Here is a 22,146-nt window from a genome sequence, read left to right as displayed (position 1 = left end):
ACACGCAAAAAACAGCGTTATGAAAGTTGCTACACAGTTATATCACCGCAACAAGAGCTCGACAGAATCATTTTATTTACTTAAACAAGTAAACCGCGTCAACGGCCGTCGAGGGTAATTCAGAAAATAGTAGGTAAGGACATCAAGCTTGTATGTAAACCAGTTTTAATTAGTGCTGATTGCGGAACTAATTCAACAAGGACAGCATTGTTACCTTCATTGCAACATTGTTGCCAGGAAATTCGTGAAGTTGTTTTACGTGTGTTACTTTATTTGTTATTGATCTCATGCAGAACATAGACTTATCATTTTCATGTCAATTATGAATTTCCTAGTAATTTCATTGTCTAGTTAAGTTACTTGTGTAAAGCAATGGAGACCTCGAGGGTTCCTATTATTTGCATTTGTAATGATCAGCATTCCACCCTAGCTCTAGTTTATATCCCTGTAATATGAATACCTTGAGATGTTTATAGCTATCGTTGAGTTTACTAAGCTACACCCCACCCATGACAGTGCTTAGCACCCATGATAGCTAGTGTACTCATTATGACACTGCACCATTTTCGGACTGATAGGAAGGAAGCCTTTATCAAATGTGCACACTGGATAAAGACCCAAGATAAGGCCTGGACATACAGTGCATTCGGGAAAGTATTCAGACCCCTTGACTTTTTCCACATTTTGTTACGTTACAGCCTTATTCTAAAAGGGATTAAATAAAGGTTTCCCCTCATCGATCTACACACAATACCCCATAATGACAAAGCGAATACAGGTTTTTAGAAATGTTTGTAGATGTATTAAAAATAAAAAACGGATACCTTATTTACATAAGTATTCATACCCTTTTCTATGAGACTCAAAATTGAGCTCAAGGTGCATCCTGTTTCCATTGATCATCCTGCCAGGTCGCAGTTGTAAACGAGAACTTGTTCTCAACTGGCTTACCTGGTTAAATAAAGGTTAAATAAAAAATAAAAAAGATGTTTCTACAACTTGATTGGAGTCCACCTGTGGTAAATTCAATTGACTGGACATGATTTGGAAAGGCACACACCGGTCTAGAAATATCACGTTTAGATAAGTATTCAGACCCTTTACTCAGTACTTTGTTGAAGCACCTTTGGCAGCTATTACAGTCTCAAGTCTTCTTTGGTATGACGCTACAAGCTTGGCACACCTGTATTTGGGGAGTTTCTCCCATTCTTCTCTGCAGATCCTCTCAAGCTCTGTCAGGTTGGATGGGGAGCGTTGCTGCACAGCTATTTTCAGGTCTCTCCAGTGATGTTCGATCGGATTCAAGTCCGGGCTCTGACTGGGCCACTCAAGGACATTCAGAGACTTGTCCCGAAGCCACTCCTGCATTGTCTTGGCTGTGTGCTTAGGGTCTTTGTCCTGTTGGAAGGTGAACCATCGCCCCAGTCTGAGGTCCTGGGCGCTCAGGAGCAGGTTTTCATCAAGGATCTCTCTGTACTTTGCTCAGTTCATCTTTCCCTTGGTCCTGACTAGTCTCCCAGTCCCTGCTGCTGAAAAACATCCCCACAGCTGCCACCACACAGCTTCACCATAGGGATGGTGCAAGGTTTCCTCCAGACGTGATGCTTGGCATTCAGGCCAAAGAGTTCAATCTTGGTTTCATCAGGCCAGAGAATCTTGTTTCTCATGGTCTGAGATTAGTTAGGTGCCTTTTGGCAAACTCCAAGCGGGCTGTCATGTGCCTTTTTACTGAGGAGTGGCTTCTGTCTGGCCACTATACCATACAGGCCTGATTGGTGGAGTGCTGCAGAGATGGTTGTCCTTCTGGAAGGTTCTCCCATCTCCACAAAGGAACTCTGGAGCTCTGTCAGAATGACCATCGGGTTCTTGGTCACCTCCCTGACCAAGGCCCTTCTACCCCGATTGCTCAGTTTGGCCAGGCGGCTAGCTCTAGGAAGAGTCTTAGTGGTTCCAAACTTCTTCCATTTAAGAATGATGGAGGCCATTGTGTTCTTTGGACCTTCAATGCTGCAGAAATGTTTTGGTACCCTTCCCCAGATCTGTGCCTTGACACAATCTTGTCTCGGAGCTCTACGGACAATTCCTTCGACCTCATGGCTTGGTTTTTGCTCTGACATGCACTGTCAACTGTGGGACCTTATATAGACAGGTGTGCGCCTTTCCAAATCATGTCCAATCAATTGAATTTACCACAGCTGGACTCCAATCAAGTTGTTAAAACATTATCAAGGATTATCAATGGAAACAGGATGCACCTGAGCTCAATTTCAAGTCTCATAGCAAAGGGTCTGAATACTTAAGGTATTTCAGTTTTTTTATTTTTAATAAATGTGCAAACATTTCAAAAAAAAAAAAACATTTTTCGCTTTGTCATGATGGGGTATTGTGTGTAGGTTGAGAAAAACATTTAATTTAATCAATTTTAGAGTAAGGCAGTAATGTAACAAAGTGGAAAATGTCAACAGGTCTGAATACTTTCCGAATGCACTGTATGTTGGATCTGTCAGAATTTACAGAAGTGAAACGAGCAAGACATTGGTTTCTTTCTAACCATTTCCTTCCCAACTCCCTGTTCCTCTCTGCAGTCAGACATGTTTGGTTCAGTAGTGGTAGGCATCGGGACGGCAGGCTTTGTGAGGATCAGGGACATGCTAGCCCCTCTGCCTTCCAGTGCAGCTGAGAAGCTCAGTGTCAAAGGCTTCATATCCAGGTGAGGCACCAAGACATCTCATTGTTTGTTGACAGTAAAAAGGGAAAAAAAAAAGATTGCAATATACAAAAGAAATAGAACAGTATGGAATTACAATTAAAAAAGGAGGGACTGTTGGGTTCTTGTTTGAAATACTTGCTATACTAGAAGTTAATGATTACATGTATGAGGAATATACAGTTGAAGTTGGAAGTTTACATACACTTAGGTTGGAGTCATTAAACCTCGTTTTCAACCACTCCACAAATTTCTTGTTAACAAACTTTAGTTTTGGCAAGTCGGTTAGGACATCTACTTTGTGCATGACACAAGTAATTTTTCCAACAATTGATTACAGACAGATTTTTCACTTATAATTCACTGTACCACAATTCCAGTGGGTCAGAAGTTTACATACACTACGTTGACTGTGCCTTTAAACAGCTTGGAAAATTCCAGAAGATTATGTCATGGCTTTAGAAGCTTCTGATAGGCTAATTGACATAATTTGAGTCAATTGGAGGTGTACCTGTGGATGTATTTCAAGGCCTACCTTCAAACTCAGTGCCTTTTTGCTTGACATCATGGGAAAATCAAAAGAAATCAGCCAAGACCTCAGAAAAAAAATTGTCTGGTTCATCCTTGGGAGCAATTTCCAAACGCCTGAAGGTACCACTTTCATCTGTACAAACAATAGTACGCAAGTATAAACACCATGGGACCACGCAGCCGTCATACCGCTCAGGAAGGATACGCGTTCTGTCTCCTAGAGATGAACGTACTTTGGTGCGAAAAGTGCAAATCAATCCCAGAACAACAGCAAAGGACCTTGTGAAGATGCTGGAGGAAACAGGTACAAAAGTATCTATATCCATAGTAAAACGAGTCCTATATCGACATAACCTGAAAGGCCGCTCAGCAAGGAAGAAGCCACTGCTCCAAAACCGCCATAAAAAAGCCAGACTACGGTTTGCAACTGCACATGGGGACAAAGATCGTACTTTTTGGAGAAATGTCCTCTGGTCTGATGAAACAAAAATAGAACTGTTTGGCCATAATGACCATCGTTATGTTTGGAGAAAAAAGGGGGACGCTTGCAAGCCGAAGAACACCATCCCAACCGTGAAGCACAGGGGTGGCAGCATCATGCTGTGGGGGTACTTTGCTGCAGGAGGGACTGGTGCACTTCACAAAATAGATGGCATCATGAGGAAGGAAAAATTATGTGGATATATTGAAGCAACATCTCAAGACATCAATCAGGAAGTTAAAGCTTGGTCGCAAATGGGTCTTCCAAATGGACAATGACCCAAGCATACTTCCAAAGTTATGGCTTAAGGACAACAAAGTGAAGGTATTGGAGTGGCCATCACAAAGCCCTGACCACAATCCTATAGAACATTTGTGGGAAGAACTGAAAAAGCGTGTGCGAACAAGGAGGCCTACAAACCTGACTCAGTTACACCAGCTCTGTCAGGAGGAATGGGCCAAAATTCACCCAACTTATTGTGGGAAGCTTGTGGAAGGCTCCCCGACATGTTTGACCCAAGATAAACCATTTAATGGCAATGCTACCAAATACTAATTGAGTGTATGTAAACTTCTGACCCACTGGGAATGTGATGAAATACGCCCCACACCGCGTGGCTGCTGCCTCTCTAACCTGGTGGTCCCTGCACGCACCCCACACCTGGAGTTCCAGGTCTCAGGCAGCCTCTGGAACTGCCGTTCTGCTGCCAACAAGGCTGACTTCATCCCAGCCTATGCTACCCTCCAGTCCCTCGACTTCCTGGCGCTGACGGAAACATGGATTACCACTGAAAACACTGCTACTCCTACTGCTCTCTCCTCGTCTGACCATGTGTTCTCGCATACCCCGAGAGCATCTGGTCAGAGGGGTGGTGGCACAGGAATCCTCATCTCTCCCAAGTGGACATTCTCAATTTTTACCCTAACCCATCTGTCTATCTCCTCATTTGAATTCCATGCTGTCACAGTCACTAGCCCATTTAAGCTTAATATCCTTGTCATCTATCGCCCTCCAGGTTCCCTTGGAGAGTTCATCAATGAGCTTGACGCCTTGATAAGTTCCTTTCCTGAGGATGGCTCACCCCTCACAGTTTTGGGGGATTTCAACCTCCCTATGTCCACATTTGACTCATTTCTCTCTGCCTCCTTCTTTCCACTTCTCTCCTCTTTTGACCTCAACCTCTCACCGTCCCCCCCTACTCACAAGGCAGGCAATACGCTTGACCTCATCTTTACTAGATGCTGCTCTTCTACTAATCTCACTGCAACTCCCCTCCATGTCTCCGACCACTACTTTGTTTCCTTTTCTCTCTCGCTCTCCTCCCACACTACTCACTCTGCCCCTACACAGATGGTAATGCGCCGCCGCAACCTTCGCTCTCTCTCTCCTACTACTCTCTCCTCTTCCATCCTATCATCTCTTCCCTCTGCTCAATCCTTCTCCCTCCAATCTCCTGATTCTGCCTCCTCAACCCTCCTCTCCTCCCTTTCTGCATCCTTTGACTCTCTGTGTCCCCTATCCTCCCGGCCGGCTCGGTCCTCCCCTCCAGCTCCGTGGCTTGATGACTCATTGCGAGCTCACAGAACAGAGCTCCGGGCAGCGGAGCGGAAATGGAAGAAAACTAAACTCCCTGCCGACCTGGCATCTTTTCACTCCCTCCTCTCTACATTTTCTTCATCTGTTTCTGCTGCTAAGGCCGCTTTCTACCACTCTAAATTCCAAGCATCTGCCTCTAATCCTAGGAAGCTCTTTGCCACATTTTCCTCCCTCCTGAATCCCCCCCCCCCCCCCCCCCCCCTCCTCTCTCTCTGTGGATGACTTCGTCAACCACTTTGAAAAGAAAGGTTGACGACATTCGATCCTCGTTTGTTAAGTCTAATGACACTGCTGGTCCTACTCACACTGCCCTACCCTATGCTTTGACTTCTTTCTCCCCTCTCTCTCCAGATAAAATCCTGCGGCTTGTGACTGCAGGCCGCCCAACAACCTGCCCGCTTGACCCCATCCCCTCCTCTCTTCTCCAGACCATCTCCGGTGACCTTCTCCCCTACCTCACCTCGCTGATCAACTCATCCTTGACCGCTGGCCATGTCCCTTCCGTCTTCAAGAGAGCGAGAGTTGCTCCCCTTCTCAAGAAACCAACACTCGATCCCACTGATGTCAACAACTACAGACCAGTATCCCTTCTTTCTTTTCTTTCCAAAACTATTGAGCGTGCCGTCTTTAGCCAACTCTCTTGCTATCTCTCTCAGAATGACCTTCTTGATCCAAACCAGTCAGGTTTCAGGACTGGTCATTCAACTGAGACTGCTCTTCTCTGTGTCACGGAGGCTCTCCGCACTGCTAAAGCTAACTCTCTCTCCTCTGCTCTTGTCCTTCTAGACCTGTCTGCTGCCTTTGATACTGTGAACCATCAGATCCTCCTCTCCACCCTCTCCGAGCTGGGCATCTCCGGCGCGGCTCACTCCTGGATTGCGTCCTACCTGACCGGTCGCTCCTACCAAGTGGCGTGGCGAGAAGCTGTCTCCGCACCACGTGCTCTCACCACTGGTGTCCCCCAGGGCTCAGTTCTAGGCCCTCTCCTTTTCTCCCTATACACCAAGTCACTTGGCTCTGTCATATCCTCACATGGCCTCTCCTATCATTGCTACGCTGACGATACACAACTAATCTTCTCCTTTCCCCCTTCTGATAACCAGGTGGCGAATCGCATCTCTGCATGTCTGGCAGACATATCAGTATGGATGACGGATCACCACCTCAAGCTGAACCCTGGCAAGACGGAGCTGCTCTTCCTCCCGGGGAAGGACTGCCCGTTCCATGATCTCGCCATCACGGTTGACAACTCCGCTGTGTCCTCCTCCCAGAGTGCGAAGAGCCTAGGCGTGACCCTGGACAACACCCTGTCGTTCTCCGCCAACATCAAGGCGGTGACCCGCTCCTGCAGGTTCATGCTCTACAACATTCGGAGAGTACGACCCTGCCTTACACAGGAAGCGGCACAGGTCCTAATCCAGGCACTTGTCATCTCCCGTCTGGACTACTGCAACTCGCTGTTGGCTGGCCTCCCTGCCTGTGCCATTAAACCCCTACAACTCATCCAGAATGCCGCAGCCCGTCTGGTGTTCAACCTTCCCAAGTTCTCTCACGTCACCCCCCTCCTCCGCACACTCCACTGGCTTCCAGTTGAAGCTCGCATCCGCTACAAGACCATGGTGCTTGCCTATGGAGCAGTGAGGGGAACGGCACCTCTGTACCTTCGGGCTCTGATCAGTCCCTACACCCAAACGAGGGCATTGCGTTCATCCACCTCTGGCCTGCTGGCTCCCCTTCCTCTGCGGAAGCATAGTTCCCGCTCAGCCCAGTCAAAACTGTTCGCTGCTCTGGCACCCCAATGGTGGAACAAGCTCCCTCACGACGCCAGGACAGCGGAGTCACTCACCACCTTCCGGAGACATTTGAAACCCCACCTCTTTAAGGAATACCTGGGATAGGATAAAGTAATCCTTCTACCCCCCCCCCCCCCCCCAAAAAAAAAAAATTGTAAAGTGGTTATCCCACTGGCTATAGGGTGAACGCACCAATTGGTGAGTCGCTCTGGATAAGAGCGCCTGCTAAATGACGTAAATGTGCCCTTGAGCAAGGCACTTAACCCTAATTGCTCCTGTAAGTCGCTCTGGATAAGAGCATCTGCTAAATGACTAAAATGTAAATGTAAATGTAATGTAAATGTAAATAAATCATTCTCTCTACTACTATTCTGACATTTCACATTCTTAAAATAAAGTGGTGATTCTAACTGACCTAAGACAGGGAATTTTTACTATGATTAAATGTCAGGAATTGTGAAAAACTGAGTTTAAATGTATTTGGCTAAGGTGTATGTAAACTTCCAACTTCAACTGTATATGGTGGGGTCAATGGAGGTTGGATAAGAAGTATGGGTCTGGAAAGTTACTAAGTAAGAGAAAAGACAATCACTTGGTTGCGGTCACTGATAAGGTTGGATAGCTGTGGATTAGTGAGGAATGTGGGCCGAGGTCAGGTCAGGTTAGATGAAGGGAGAAGGAACAGTTTTATTACACACATCACTTAACTACCTGTCTAGCAACAAAGATGTTGTGTTTAGAGTTGCAAGGAGGAGCCTCCACCTAAAGGAGGGTATACATACTTGTGCTGGTGGAAACATGTCTTTGTCTTTTCAGCTGTTTGACCCAGTGGGTGAGTAAACTTGGTTTGAGCTTTGACTAGTTGTCCATTAGGTTCTGACAGAGTGAAAAGCTAACAGTGCTTATTTATTTTATACACTGAGTGTACAAATCATTAACAGCATCTTCCAAATATTGAGTTGCACCCCCTCCTTTTGCCCACAGAACAGCCTCAATTCGTCGGGGCATGGACTCTACAAGGTGTCGAAAGTGTTCCACAGGGATCCTGGCCCATGTTGACTCCAATGCTTCCCACAGTTGTGTCAAGTTGTCTGGATGTCCTTTGGGTGGTGGACCATTCTTGATACACACAGGAAACTGTTGAGCGTGAAAAACCCAGCAGTGTTGCAGTTCTTGACATAAACCAGAGCGCCTGGCACCTATTTATTATTTATTTTATTTGACCTTTATTTAACTAGGCAAGTCAGTTAAGAACAAATTCTTATTTACAATGACGGCCTACTACCATACCCCGTTCAAAGGCACTTAAATATTTTGTCTAGCCCATTCACCCTCTGATTGGCACACATACAAAATCCATGTCTCAAGGCTTAAAAATCCTTATTTAACCTGTCTCCTCCCCTTTCATCTACACTGATTGAAGTGGATTTAACAAGTGACATCAATAAGGGATCATAGCTTTCACCTGGATTCACCTGGTCAGTCTGTCATGGAAAGAACAGGAGTTCTTAATGTTTTGTACACTCAGTGAATATTTGCAATGCAATGAACTTTGTTGCACTGAAAATATGAAATAGATAAGCACTAAAGTCAAGGTCAGTCGCCTGTCATTTTCCAGTGTGTGCCTTTTAACTTTTGTAATACTTCAATATTGTAGAGTGAAGCTCCAGGCGATAAAATCATATTACATGATCTTGTTTAATGGTGATAATACTCACTGACCTGTCCTGTACTCGGTCACAGAGGCAGCAGCTGGGGTGTGTGGATGACTTTGTTGCCTGGGTCGTGCACACTGTAGCAAGCCTTTACACAACAGAAAAATTCAACTGTGCTCTTGACAAGTTAATGTAGTCTGTGTTTCACTCGATTTCAAATCAATTTTCCCCTACTGAATACGATTCTGGTGCTGTCTTCCCATAGGAGGAACCTAGAGGAGCAGCAGGGAGTGAAACAGATCACTATCGAGGATGCCCTGAGGAGAGATGACATAAAGGTGGCCTTCGTCTGCACTGAAAATGCTGCCCATGAGGAAAACATCAGGTAAAACTCTCTCACTGACCCCATGTCTCTATGATAGTCCTCTGTGGTAGTTCTTTAGTTATCCCTTCATCAGTTTTGTTTCTATCTGAAATGCTCTTACACAACAGAGCTATAGTTTCAACATGTTACAAATCACCACTAGGAGTCAGCACTGGAACACTTATATTGGACTTATCAAGCCTCAATAAACTGTTGCTTTTCTTTCTCAGTCCACTGAGGCTCCATCTGTAGGTTAATTAACCATTCATTGAGCCTGGCCCATTTACCAGGGCCTCAGACAAACTGTCTTACAGTTGTAGTTCATAAGCTATATATTATACAACATTGAGACACACAGTAAGATGACAGTTTAGCTAATTGTTTAAGATATCTTCCTTGACCCTCATAGGTGCTTCATTGTATATCGGTCAGGTACATCTGAGGAGGTCAGGGAGCTGTATCAACAAATGTTGACTGGGGGGGCTCCTCTGGCATTCACATTACCCTGAGCAGTCTCCTCCCTGTTCCACAGCTGATAAGTCTATGTAGCTGTTTGATGTCCACCTCTCAAACCCTGGAGAGCACGACCAAGGCTACAGCTCTCTAATGGCTCTCATTATGACTGCAAACTATAGTGAAAACATTTACATTTACGTCATTTATCCAGAGCGACTTACAAATTGGTGCATTCACCTTATAGCCAGTGGGATAACCACTTTACAATATATATATATATTTTTTTTTCATTCTAAGGGGGGGGGGTAGAAGGATTACTTTATCCTATCCCATGTATTCCTTAAAGAGGTGGGGTTTCAAGTGTCTCCAGAAGGTGGTGAGTGACTCCGCTGTCCTGGCATCGTGAGGGAGCTTGTTCCACCATTGGGGTGCCAGAGCAGCGAATAGTTTTGACTGGGCTGAGCGGGAACTGTGCTTCCACAGAGGTAGGGGGGCCAGCAGGCCAGAGGTGGATGAACGCAATGCCCTCGTTTGGGTGTAGGGACTGATGAGAGCCTGAAGGTACGGAGGTGCCGTTCCCCTCACAGCTCCGTAGGCAAGCACCATGGTCTTGTAGCAGATGCGAGCTTCAACTGGAAGCCAGTGGAGTGTGCGGAGGAGCGGGGTGACGTGAGAGAACTTGGGAAGGTTGAACACCAGACTGGCTGCGGCATTCTGGATGAGTTGTAGGGGTTTAATGGCACAGGCAGGGAGCCCAGCCAATAGCGAGTTGCAGTAATCCAGACGGGAGATGACAAGTGCCTGGATTAGGACCTGTGCCGCTTCCTGTGTAAGGCAGGGTCGTACTCTCCGAATGTTGTAGAGCATGAACCTACAGGATCGGGTCACCGCCTTGATGTTAGCGGAGAACGACAGGGTGTTGTCCAGGGTCACGCCAAGGCTCTTTGCACTCTGGGAGGAGGACACAACGGAGTTGTCAACCGTGATGGCGAGATCATGGAACGGGCAGTCCTTCCCTGGGAGGAAGAGCAGCTCCGTCTTGCCGAGGTTCAGCTTGAGGTGGTGATCCGTCATCCACATTGATATGTCTGCCAGACATGCAGAGATGCGATTTGCCACCTGGTTATCAGAAGGGGGAAAGGAGAAGATTAGTTGTGTGTCGTCTGCGTAGCAATGATAGGAGAGGCCATGTGAGGATATGACAGAGCCAAGTGACTTGGTGTATAGCGAGAATAGGAGAGGGCCTAGAACTGAGCCCTGGGGGACACCAGTTGTGAGAGCACGTGGTGCGGAGACAGATTCTCGCCACGCCACTTGGTAGGAGCGACCGGTCAGGTAGGACGCAATCCAAGAGTGAGCCGCACCGGAGATGCCCAACTCGGAGAGGGTGGAGAGGAGGATCTGATGGTTCACAGTATCAAAGGCAGCAGACAGGTCTAGAAGGACAAGAGCAGAGGAGAGAGAGTTAGCTTTAGCAGTGCGGAGAGCCTCCGTGACACAGAGAAGAGCAGTCTCAGTTGAATTGCCAGTCTTGAAACCTGACTGGTTTGGATCAAGAAGGTCATTCTGAGAGAGATAGCAAGAGAGTTGGCTAAAGACGGCACGCTCAAGAGTTTTGGAGAGAAAATAAAGAAGGGATACTGGTCTGTAGTTGTTGACATCGGAGGGATCGAGTGTAGGTTTTTTGAGAAGGGGTGCAACTCTCGCTCTCTTGAAGACGGAAGGGACATAGCCAGCGGTCAAGGATGAGTTGATGAGCGAGGTGAGGTAAGGGAGAAGGTCACCGGAGATGGTCTGGAGAAGAGAGGAGGGGATAGGGTCAAGCGGGCAGGTTGTTGGGCGGCCGGCCGTCACAAGTCGCAAGATTTCATCTGGAGAGAGAGGGGAGAAAGAAGTCAAAGCATAGGGTAGGGCAGTGTGAGCAGGACCAGCAGTGTCATTTGACTTAACAAATGAGGATCGGATGTCGTCAACCTTCTTTTCAAAAGGGAGGAGGGGGGGAGGGGGAGGAGGATTAAGCAGGGAGGAGAAGGTGGCAAAGAGCTTCCTAGGGTTAGAGGCAGATGCTTGGAATTTAGAGTGGTAGAAAGTGGCTTTAGCAGCAGAAACAGAGGAAGAAAATGTAGAGAGGAGGGAGTGAAAAGATGCCAGGTCCGCAGGGAGTCTAGTTTTCCTCCATTTCCGCTCGGCTGCCCGGAGCCCTGTTCTGTGAGCTCGCAATGAGTCGTCAAGCCACGGAGCAGGAGGGGAGGACCGAGCCGGCCGGGAGGATAGGGGATAGGGGTGGGCGATATGAGCTAAAATTCATATCACGATATTTTCCACTGTCCAGACGATATCGATATGATATCACGATATATGACGTAAAAAAATATGAATCACATTTTAATATCCCTTCTTGGTTAAATTATATTAGTTAAGGAAAAATATGTATTTGAACCTTATATAACCAGAAAGAGTGAGGCATTGGACCGTATGGACCTGAAAAGTTTTTATTTGTATTGTGCAAACATGCATTCCGTAAACATGAGGTAGGTAGGCCTATATATATATATATATATATATATATATATATATATATATAAATATAAATTAGATATTAAGTAAAATTAAATAAAAAATAACAGGAGATAAAGAAAATAAGGTAATTACAAATTCAAATACGTGTGTTTGTTTTGGCTACGGTCCGTAGATATGTAAAAAACTAACCGTTTGAAACTAAACCTTTCAAGCCTCAACCATCAATTATCAACAATATCAACAAATCTTCACTAGAACTTTCTTCACAAGTTCCGTGCCAGGAATACCAGCATGTTGACTGTTTCTGGCTTTAGTGCTGCCCTGTGACATGTCACCACATTGCCCCCAGTGCTGAATGCCCTCTCAGAGGGGGCACTTGTGGCAGGGATGCATAAGTATTTCTTTGCCAGACAACTCACACGTGGAAAATTAGATCCGTGAAATCGCCACCACTCCAAAGGATCAGACTCGCTGTCTGCTGCCGTTGCCAGAATGTAGCTATTCAGCTCTTGCTCAATGATCTGCCTCTCTGAACATGAGGCAGGTGCACTGCTGGTCTGCTTAAAGAAGCTCCCAAGGCTCTTCTTGGGCTTCTTGCCTGATTGATGAGCAGTGGAAGCTTCTTTCTCCCTGTCAGTGTGATCCTCTGCAAGAGACGATTTTCCCAGGGCTGTGTTCTCCACAAGGAGGGCTTCGGTCTCTGAGGCAGCTCTCACCTTAAAAAATGAAAATAATTAAACTTTATTTGTATAGCACCTTTCATACATAAAATGCAGCCCAAAGTGCTTTACATTTGAAGCAATAAAACAAGAACAAATGAATAAATACCTTAATGTCCTCCAGTTTCTCAGCGGACATGTACCTGGTCTTGAACCTTGGATCTAGAAAGGTAGCCATGGAGAGCAGCTCATCTGTTGCAGGGTCAGTGTACTTGTTATTCAAGTAATCAAGAACCTTGATCTTGATCTCTTTGGTCAGTTCTGTATCGTCCTTGCTCAGATTTAGAACCTCTGCATTTAACAGATTGATGACAGGCTTCAAATAGGACACGCTCACATACGCTTCTCCTGACAGGGCATCTGTAAAGTCCTGGAGTGGCTTCAGTGCTGCTGTGACTGATTCCAAGACCTGGATGTCTTGCCAGGTAGGTACAAGGTGCCGTGTCTTTTTGTCCCCTGCCAGGACCTGTGTAATGGCCTTTTCCTGCTCCAGGACTCTTTCCATCATTTTCAGACGAGATCCCCACCTTGTCGGAGATTCTGTGATGAGCTTGTGCAGGGGCAGGCTTAGTTCATTCTGTGCTGTCATCAGGGCCTTCTGCTTTTTCCAGCTGTATGAGAACGTGCTAACCACCTTTTTGCAAACCCCTGTGGCCCGGGAAATCGCACACCCCTGTGGCCCGGGAGCGTTTTGGACACTCCTCTCTGGAAATTGGGAATAAGAAATCAAAATAATAGGGTGAAAAATAATCAAATCACAATACAATAATAATTAATAATAATGCATTTTTATATAGAAATCACAATACAATATAACTTTTAATCTTTGTTTGAGGATTTACGGCATTTACATTCAACTGTTACACATTTTACAAATCTGATGTGCTTAGATTTAGCCTACGGTACATGGCTGATGTGAGCTGTATTTTTTCTTAATAATAAGCATCATACAGGGTAGGCCTAGGCTACAGTCCTGAAACTTACCAATAGCATTGTGCAGCCTGTGTCCGAAACATCCAAGGTTTGCCCACTTGTTCAGCTGCAATGCCTTGATCATGTTCGATCCGCTGTCGGTCGTCATACAAACTTGACGCGACTCTTTTAATCCCCAGGACGACAGTATGTCCCTCAGCCCACCTGCAATTATTTCCCCGGTGTGGTCGTCTGGGAAATAAGACGTCTGTAGGCACTTACTTTTCAGTTTCCAGTCACCGTCTATGTAATGGATTGTGAGGCTTATATAAGGTTCTGTGGTACGACTTGACCATAGATCGGCAGTAGTGGAGAAGAATGGAATGTTATTTATCTCACTGTAAACTCTGTCCCAGCATTCTGTGTAAAGCTGTGGCAGGCATTTTTGGCTAAAATATTTGCGGCTCGGGATCTCATATCTTGGGTCCAGAGTTTGAATCAACTTTCTGAACCCCTCTTTCTCCACAGTTTGAATCGGTACCATGTCCTTCGCTATGTGATTTGTAATCGCAGCTGTGATGTCTATCCATTTTTTGCTCGTCTTCTCATAGCAAGTACCGGCAGCAAATGATGATATAATTGATTGTTGAGTGCGAGTCTGGCTTGTCTTCGGGCGAGCTCCTGGGCTTACTGTCTCACGCATTCTGGTGCATTGTTCATACTCACGGACATGTATGTTTTTTAAGTGATTGAACAGGTTGGTCGTGTTTCCACCTTTTGCTAAGACAACACGACGACACAACTTGCATAGGGTAGTGTTTTGGTCGGGGTCGGAGATTTTAAAGCCAAACCAGTTCCAAACAACAGAGGTGCCCCCTTTCTTCTTAACCAATTTATCCTCCTGCTCTTGAGCAACATCAATTTCTGTGTTTTCGCTCATCCTGGATTGTAAAGTTTTCCCCCAATAGTTAACCTGCCTCCTAACTGCAGCTGCCTGCACACTTCTTTGTTGCTAGCACTACATGCGTGCAACAAGTGCATGCGACGTGCGCTCATAAAAATAGGTCAACATATTAACATACATTCTTTTATTCGTAAGAACCAAGAAAGGTTGGATAAAAAAAAAAAAAAAAGATGTAGCTACTTAGTACTATCACTCAGTTGAAATTTGGAACAAAAAAATATTGATGCAAAATTCGAATTTATGAATTCTGAATAAATCGCGGTATCCATGATATTGCTAAATCCATATCATGGCGCGGCACAATACCGGTTTTTACTATCAAACCGGTATATCGCCCACTCCTAATAGGGGACATAGAGAGTCAAAGGATGCAGAAAGGGAGGAGAGGAGGGTTGAGGAGGCAGAATCAGGAGATTGGAGGGAGAAGGATTGAGCAGAGGGAAGAGATGATAGGATGGAAGAGGAGAGAGTAGCGGGAGAGAGAGAGCGAAGGTTGCGACGGCGCATTACCATCTGAGTAGGGGCAGAGTGAGTAGTGTTGGAGGAGAGCGAGAGAGAAAAGGATACAAAATAGTGGTCGGAGACATGGAGGGGAGTTGCAGTGAGATTAGTAGAAGAACAGCATCTAGTAAAGATGAGGTCAAGCGTATTGCCTGCCTTGTGAGTAGGGGGGGACGGTGAGAGGGTGAGGTCAAAAGAGGAGAGGAGTGGAGAGAGAAATGAGTCAAAGGTAGACGTAGGGAGGTTAGTCACCCAGAACTGTGAGGAGTGAGCCATCCTCAGGAAAGGAACTTATCAAGGCATCAAGCTCATTGATGAACTCTCCAAGGGAACCTGGAGGGCGATAAATGACAAGGATGTTAAGCTTGAATGGGCTAGTGACTGTGACAGCATGGAATTCAAATGAGGAGATAGACAGATGGGTCAGGGGAAAAATAGAGAATGTCCATTTGGGAGAGATGAGGATTCCTGTGCCACCACCCCGCTGACCAGATGCTCTCGGGGTATGCGAGAACACATGGTCAGACGAGGAGAGAGCAGTAGGAGTAGCAGTGTTTTCAGTGGTAATCCATGTTTCCGTCAGCGCCAAGAAGTCGAGGGACTGGAGGGTAGCATAGGCTGAGATTAACTCTGCCTTGTTGGCCGCAGAACGGCAGTTCCAGAGGCTGCCGGAGACCTGGAACTCCACGTGGGTCGTGCGTGCAGGGACCACCAGGTTAGAGAGGCAGCAGCCACGCGGTGTGAGGCGTTTGTATAGCCTGTGTCGAGAGGAGAGAACAGGGATAGACAGAGGCATAGTTGACAGGCTACAGAAAATGGCTACAATAATGCAAAGGAGATCGGAATGAAATGAACTAAACATCTGGGAAAGCGAGAGAGCGGGGCCTCCCTCACTTACGTTTCACTGAAACACCCAAATATAACCCTCCCAACTTCCACCTCAGAAACTATAATTGTTGTAAACACACTCTTCAATTATGCTTTTTACTCTCCCTCTCACTGCTAAATGTTCAGAGTGTACAGAGAGGCAGAGACGGGCTGTTAAATAATGGAGAGTTATTTTAGGCCGGTTAATGAGGGTTTTGAGAACATAGCCATCATGTTTCACTGCTAGATGGTTCCAGGCTAACTGTCTAAATGGAACAGCAGGTACTGCCCTTCATACTGTAAAGGAAACAAAAAATAAAGGAAAAAAAGCCATGAAATGTTCTGGAGAGTGGCTTTTTCATATAGGATTCCTCATTATCTTCTTTTGTTGTCAATTTAATTGGAAGGAATTCTTTGAGAAAGTTACAAGGAGTTTAAGAGCGGTCACTGTGAAGTTTTCCCAACTCTGAACTGGTTGTTGAAACATTGACCAATGGCTCTTACTGGGCAGTTCGGGATATTAAGTTACATTTGAGTTGTGCATCTCCCTAGTACAGAACAGTTTTTTAAAAATCTTCTTGATCATTTTGACTGATGTTCTGTTGAAGCACGGTCTCTTGGACACCCTTCTTGGATACTCAAACAAACTAAATTCACCTATACTATGTTGCATGTTCTAACGGAGCACAGGACATTTCTGGAAGCTGGGAAGCATGTCTGTGTGGAATATCCTATGGCCATGACACACAAGACTGCCGTGGACCTCTGGGACCTGGCTCAGGAAAAAGGTGAGCTGGACAGAATCATTGGGAGAGATTTATTTTGGTCAATTTGAAGTGTATAGAGAAGACATGGTGAAGTCTTGATGACTTGATGGTGTAGTAGACATGTATCTTAACTAGTACTGATCACCTAATGTATTTAATGTTCTATGTCTTCTATGTACCTAGGAGTGGTCCTGCATGAGGAGCACATAGAACTCCTGACAGCTGACTTTAAGCAGCTGAAGAAGGACATAGCAGGGAAAAAGCTGGAGGAAGGATCCCTTCACTTCACAGGTGAGAGACCGAGACTGGAACAGGGAATAAAGCACAAATCCACAAAACTGTCATACACAAAGACCCCAGCACCACTGATACATCACCTCAAATACAATACTTGCTACAGAAAATAACTGCATAACATGTATCAATTTGATGTACATCGTCGAGGTCACAGGGTTCAGAATGAATATTTAATTCCAGAGCTTTTGATATAATATAGCTCCCATCAAAGCGACTTGTAAAATGTGGTTTTCTCAGTCTCCACAGTACACCCATTGGGGTTGATGTGAAAGAGAGCCTGCCTGTGGAGTGAGGCGGGCAGACAGGTCTCTGGTGTGAAATACGGCAGGGTGTTATTGATGAAGTCTAGAGGTGCATGTCAAATGGCACCCTATTCCCTACATAGTGCACTATTGTCATTGGTAGTGTACTACATAGCGAATGGGGTGCCATTTGGGATGCTGACTAGCTCTGTCCAATTTCATCAGAGCCCCGCTGGGGAACAAGCTAGTTAATGCATATGAATGGGCTTCTCCTAAAGCAGCCATGATTGAATAATAAATCATCGTTATCAACTCGAAACGCTCCACACAACCTCAGATGACAGACAATATTTTATAGCGGCAGACTTTTGACTAAGAATCGTAGCAGGAGCTTAGTGGAGAGTGAGTGGAGGAGCAAGAGGGAGTAGTTTCTCTGAAATTTGAGTCAGGGCAGTGTTAGGAGTTGGACTGTAGGAGGCAGCAAGCGCCAAATGAACTATAACTATCTGTTGGGAAATTCACTGGTTCATGTTCATTTTATGCATAATGGTGTGATATAACAGCACCACAACAGTGTATGTACTGTAATGTGATGAGTACAAAATCAATACAAAAGGCATAATGTGTGCTAACCAGTCTTAAATGTGACCAGATGATGATTGACAATGAGCCATTGGATTACATGTCCCTTTACAACTACTTCTGACTATAGTTTCCCTGTGTGTCTCCTGATAGGAGGTCCTAAGAAGCCAGGCTTTGGGTTTCCAGCTTTCAGTGGCATCGCCCGGCTCACCTGGCTGGTGGATCTGTTTGGAGAGCTGTCTGTCACTGCTGCCAGCATGGAGGAAGACCAGGAGAACAAGTACATGAAGATGACCACTCAACTCATGACTAAAGAGCAGAAGTATGTACTCTGTACTGTACATTAGAATCAACTGCTACTCAAGTAATCATATCAGATAATGTGTCCTTCACAACACTTCAAACCCAGCTATTCAGCCAGCACCAATCATAATTGCCTTTATTACATTTTTTTTTTTTTACTGGTAGTCCAGTATAAACTTTGGGTTAACTATAACCTCTTTGTAACATCTGTTATGGTTTTAATACAGGCCTCTCACGTGGATTGAGGAGCAGGGTCCTGGCCTGCCCAGAGCAAAGAATATCAACTTCCGCTTTGACTCATGCACCATGACCCAGCTGCCCCCGGTCGCCAGGGAGCCGGTGGGTCTCTTCATGCAGGACTTGGTGCTCTTCAGTCAGAAGCTGCTGGGCCAGGTGCCCCGTGACCAGCTCCATGCCGAGCGCCGCAGGGTCCTCCACTGTCTGGAGCTGGCCGACCGAATCCAGCAGCTGAGCCAGCAAGGCCAGGGATCAGCCCAGGATGCCTAGAGAGCAGCAGCAGGGGCCAAACCTAAGCCTACTGGTAGATGTCCAAGCGCACAAGATCCGGCCATAAGCCATAAATAAGCCTTCTACAGTACAGCTACTGTAACATGCTGTACTGCTGACAGACGCGCTCGGAACGTCTTTGAAATGTTAACGGATTTCATTAATAAATGAGGGTAAGGAGATGTGCAATGCATTTCAGAAACAAATAGGTCTCTAAGGCATGTCAGCTTATTATATTAGGGTTAGGCTATTACTCACAACAGACCTCATATGTACTACATCTTAACATTGATGAAAGGTCAGTTAATAGTTTGTTTGCATTGTGTTACTTATTCAAGTTAATCTACATTACATGTGCTATAACATTCCTGTGGTTGAACACAGCTTATGATGCTTTATCATTAGCTGGTGGTGCTTTTATATGGTCATTACTTATTTATCTCATGACATTTATTGACTTACGTTGTTTAGCTACCGTGCACTCAGAAGTGGAAAGCAAAACTGTGTCATACTGATCCTTGCATGTTCAAATCATTAACGCTCTACAATAGGTGTTTGCCTGATACCTGAGGTAAATATTGCACTGATTAATATTTAGATCGCTCTGGCAGGTGAAAGGGTGTTATTTACATCGCAACTTCAACGTTGTCAAAATGTTGTTAGTAGACTGCAATTGACACTCATCTGTTTATTTAAAGTATTATTTGATTGTTCATTCCTTGTTGAGGGAGTGTATTACCATGTGTTGACAACTTGACACAGTGTTGCTTTATTCCTATTTATTCAACAATAAAAGGCTGTTTTCATTTACAAAGCAGTGACACCACGGCTAAAAACACTTCCCTGGTTTTAGCACTAAATAATTCACTAGCTTGTTCTTGCAACGCGCTTCCCTTCCCTTTTCTCTCTGTTTCAAAACTACTTCTGCATGGCGATGAAACTTAAAAGACTAAATCTTTTATGCGTATGTTTGAAAACTTAAGGTTGCAATTCGATTGGTAGCACAAGTCTTCTTGTTTTTTGTCTCTCCAGTGACTGTCCCTCTGAATGGGGCCACAACAGAAACCACTATTTCAAGGGTCTCCAAATTAGGTGTTGACCATACAATATAATAGTGAGTGTTCTATTTAATTCCGGGATGCTGACAGACTGAATTTGTGCCTTATTGGCCTGCTCAGTTCCCTCTCCATTGTTAACCATCCATGTCAGTCCCATCTAATGATGTATATGTCTATGGTTCCATCCCATGTCACACAATTACACACTACCCAGTGCGGTTTGGACACTTTTAACTGGGTGTCACTGTAGTGTTATTAGCAATTTGTAGGGAGAGAAAATAACATTCTTTATCAGTTTAAGAGGGAGAATTGTACTGTTATATTGGATTATAATGCCTGAATGTTGACATGTTTTGAGTGTATTGTAACTGTATAGTTTGCTATGAGATTCATAATTATCTGTTTTCCATATTAATAGGCTATTAATAAAGTGTGCCTGATTGATCATCTTCCTGTATGATTCTGGCTTTACATTCTTGATGAAATAGTAATAATACATGGGACTTTGAGGCTTTTCAAGGACCCAAAGTCACTTTACAAAAACAAACTAATAAACAGTAGTCAAAACATCAGACTAAACAAGAACATGAATAAAGAGATGGGTGGGCTCAAGGAAGGGAAAGAGTGTGATGTAGGGTTGGGATTTGGATTCAAACCTGGGTTAGGGTTAGGTACTGTTCAGTATGGTGAAGAGAGGAGTGTCTTGTGTAGTTCTTTGTGTGGTGGTGGTGGTGCTTAAGGGTAGGCCTCGTCAAAGAGGTGGGGCTTCAGGGTGGACTGAAAGAAGGTGATGGATTTAGGATGGGTTGCACCAACAAGCTAATCTAGGTTTTGTAAATCTAGGTTTATAATTAAGCAGAGATTTGTTGCACCACTTAATTTTAAATCTGGATCAGTAAATCTATGATTAACGGTTTTAAACTATGATTAGTGACACCAATATATGAGGTATTTCGTGAGTTGAAACGAAGTAGATAGCCTACTTGACAAATGAGGCCACAAAGTTGCTGTTCCTTGATAAAATAATAACAATGTAGAACTACTGCAACTCCATCGTGAAAGGTTCTCTTGGGTTGGATGATTTGAAATAAAATCCGTTATTTGTCAGTACTAGACAGAAAACTCATTAGTTAGCTAACGTTAGCTACTGTAGCTAGCTAGTTTATAAACCAAGATAGCTAGAATAAAATATAATTTATTGTCATTACTTAACGTTATTTAGCCATTTATTATTTGTCCGCTAGCCACCTGATCATGGCATGTCAAAGAAGTTCACATTTCTCCGCTTATGAAAAAAACGTATTGTCCGAGCTGATGGAGCCGGAATTTAGTGACGTACCGGAGGATAAAAAGACAGACAACAAGACTGTCAAAAAGAAGGAAGACACCTGAGCCATTTTATGCGACAGATTTAATGGATCGACACGGATTAAAGAGAAGAGGGACCCAAATCGGATGAAGGCGTGCTGGACATTTCTTAAAGTGAAAGACAAAAATGATGCGGCAGAGGCCAGGCGGGGGCTATTTCAGACCGGAGGGGGGCCTCCGTCCAAGGGAATTGATCCTCTCTCCCAGAAGATATGCGAGATGATTCCCCAGCAGTTTGCCCCACTACTTAACCCCTATGATGACGATGGACAACTCGACCCACCAATATTTAGTAAGCATAAATAACTGGTAAATATCAATGACTATAATGCACGTTAAAACTAACGCTAATGCTACTTCACTACAATGTGTTACCGTTATCAGTCCCGTTACATCATGTTGCATAACATCATTATTCGTACCAAGGCTGGGCATATCATAAGCCCCAATTCAATTGTTGTACAAAATGGGCACATACATAGCCTACTAATAATTAGTTAATTTTATTTTCTTTCCTTTAGTTGAGTTGACACCCTGTGCCGTGGAGAAACAGCAGTGCCTGGATCTTGCACCAGCAGCAAAAACACCAGACAGGCCAAGCAAACGCCCCAGAACTGACATAAACCAAGCTCATATTGATGTTTTGGAGCTGGTGAGAGAGAAACATCTACTGCAGATCGAGGTCCTGAATTTACAAAATGAGCTACTGCAAATTCAGAAACAGAAACTGCTTCATGGAAACAAATGCCCACTGTGTAAAGAATGCTGATCTTTTTTATTTATTTAAGCAATTATTTATTAAAAACAATTATTTATTAAAACAATGCTTTCCCAAGCAATTTGGTGTCCTCCAGTCTTGTCCCCACTCTTGTGTTCTGGTGCTTCCAGTTCCACCCTGTATGATATTGAGAATAACAAAGTCTAAATAATACATTTGAATACAGATAGCCTAAATA

At 44.7% G+C, this 22,146-nt stretch overlaps 1 protein-coding gene across 2 annotated transcripts; it reads left to right on the top strand.

Moving 5' to 3' along the window:
• blvra (biliverdin reductase A) lies at positions 1–20,271 on the top strand. 2 transcript variants are annotated; one of them, XM_084139847.1, is made up of 7 exons: positions 1–129; positions 2,586–2,710; positions 9,029–9,148; positions 16,757–16,854; positions 17,017–17,124; positions 18,108–18,276; positions 18,485–20,271. In XM_084139847.1, the coding sequence occupies exons 2-7, from the start codon at positions 2,592–2,594 to the stop codon at positions 18,762–18,764; spliced, it is 894 nt and encodes a 297-aa protein (XP_083995973.1). In that variant the 5' UTR covers positions 1–129; positions 2,586–2,591; the 3' UTR covers positions 18,765–20,271. The 2 variants fall into 2 exon arrangements, with proteins under 2 accessions (XP_083995973.1, XP_083995972.1); XM_084139846.1 differs by having other exon boundaries at positions 1–133.
• Positions 20,272–22,146: the final 1,875 nt, after the last annotated feature.

Source organism: Coregonus lavaretus, assembly GCF_964263955.1.
Source record: "Coregonus lavaretus genome assembly, chromosome: 23".
Taxonomy (NCBI): domain Eukaryota; kingdom Metazoa; phylum Chordata; class Actinopteri; order Salmoniformes; family Salmonidae; genus Coregonus; species Coregonus lavaretus.
This window is presented reverse-complemented; position numbering and strand designations above follow the sequence as displayed.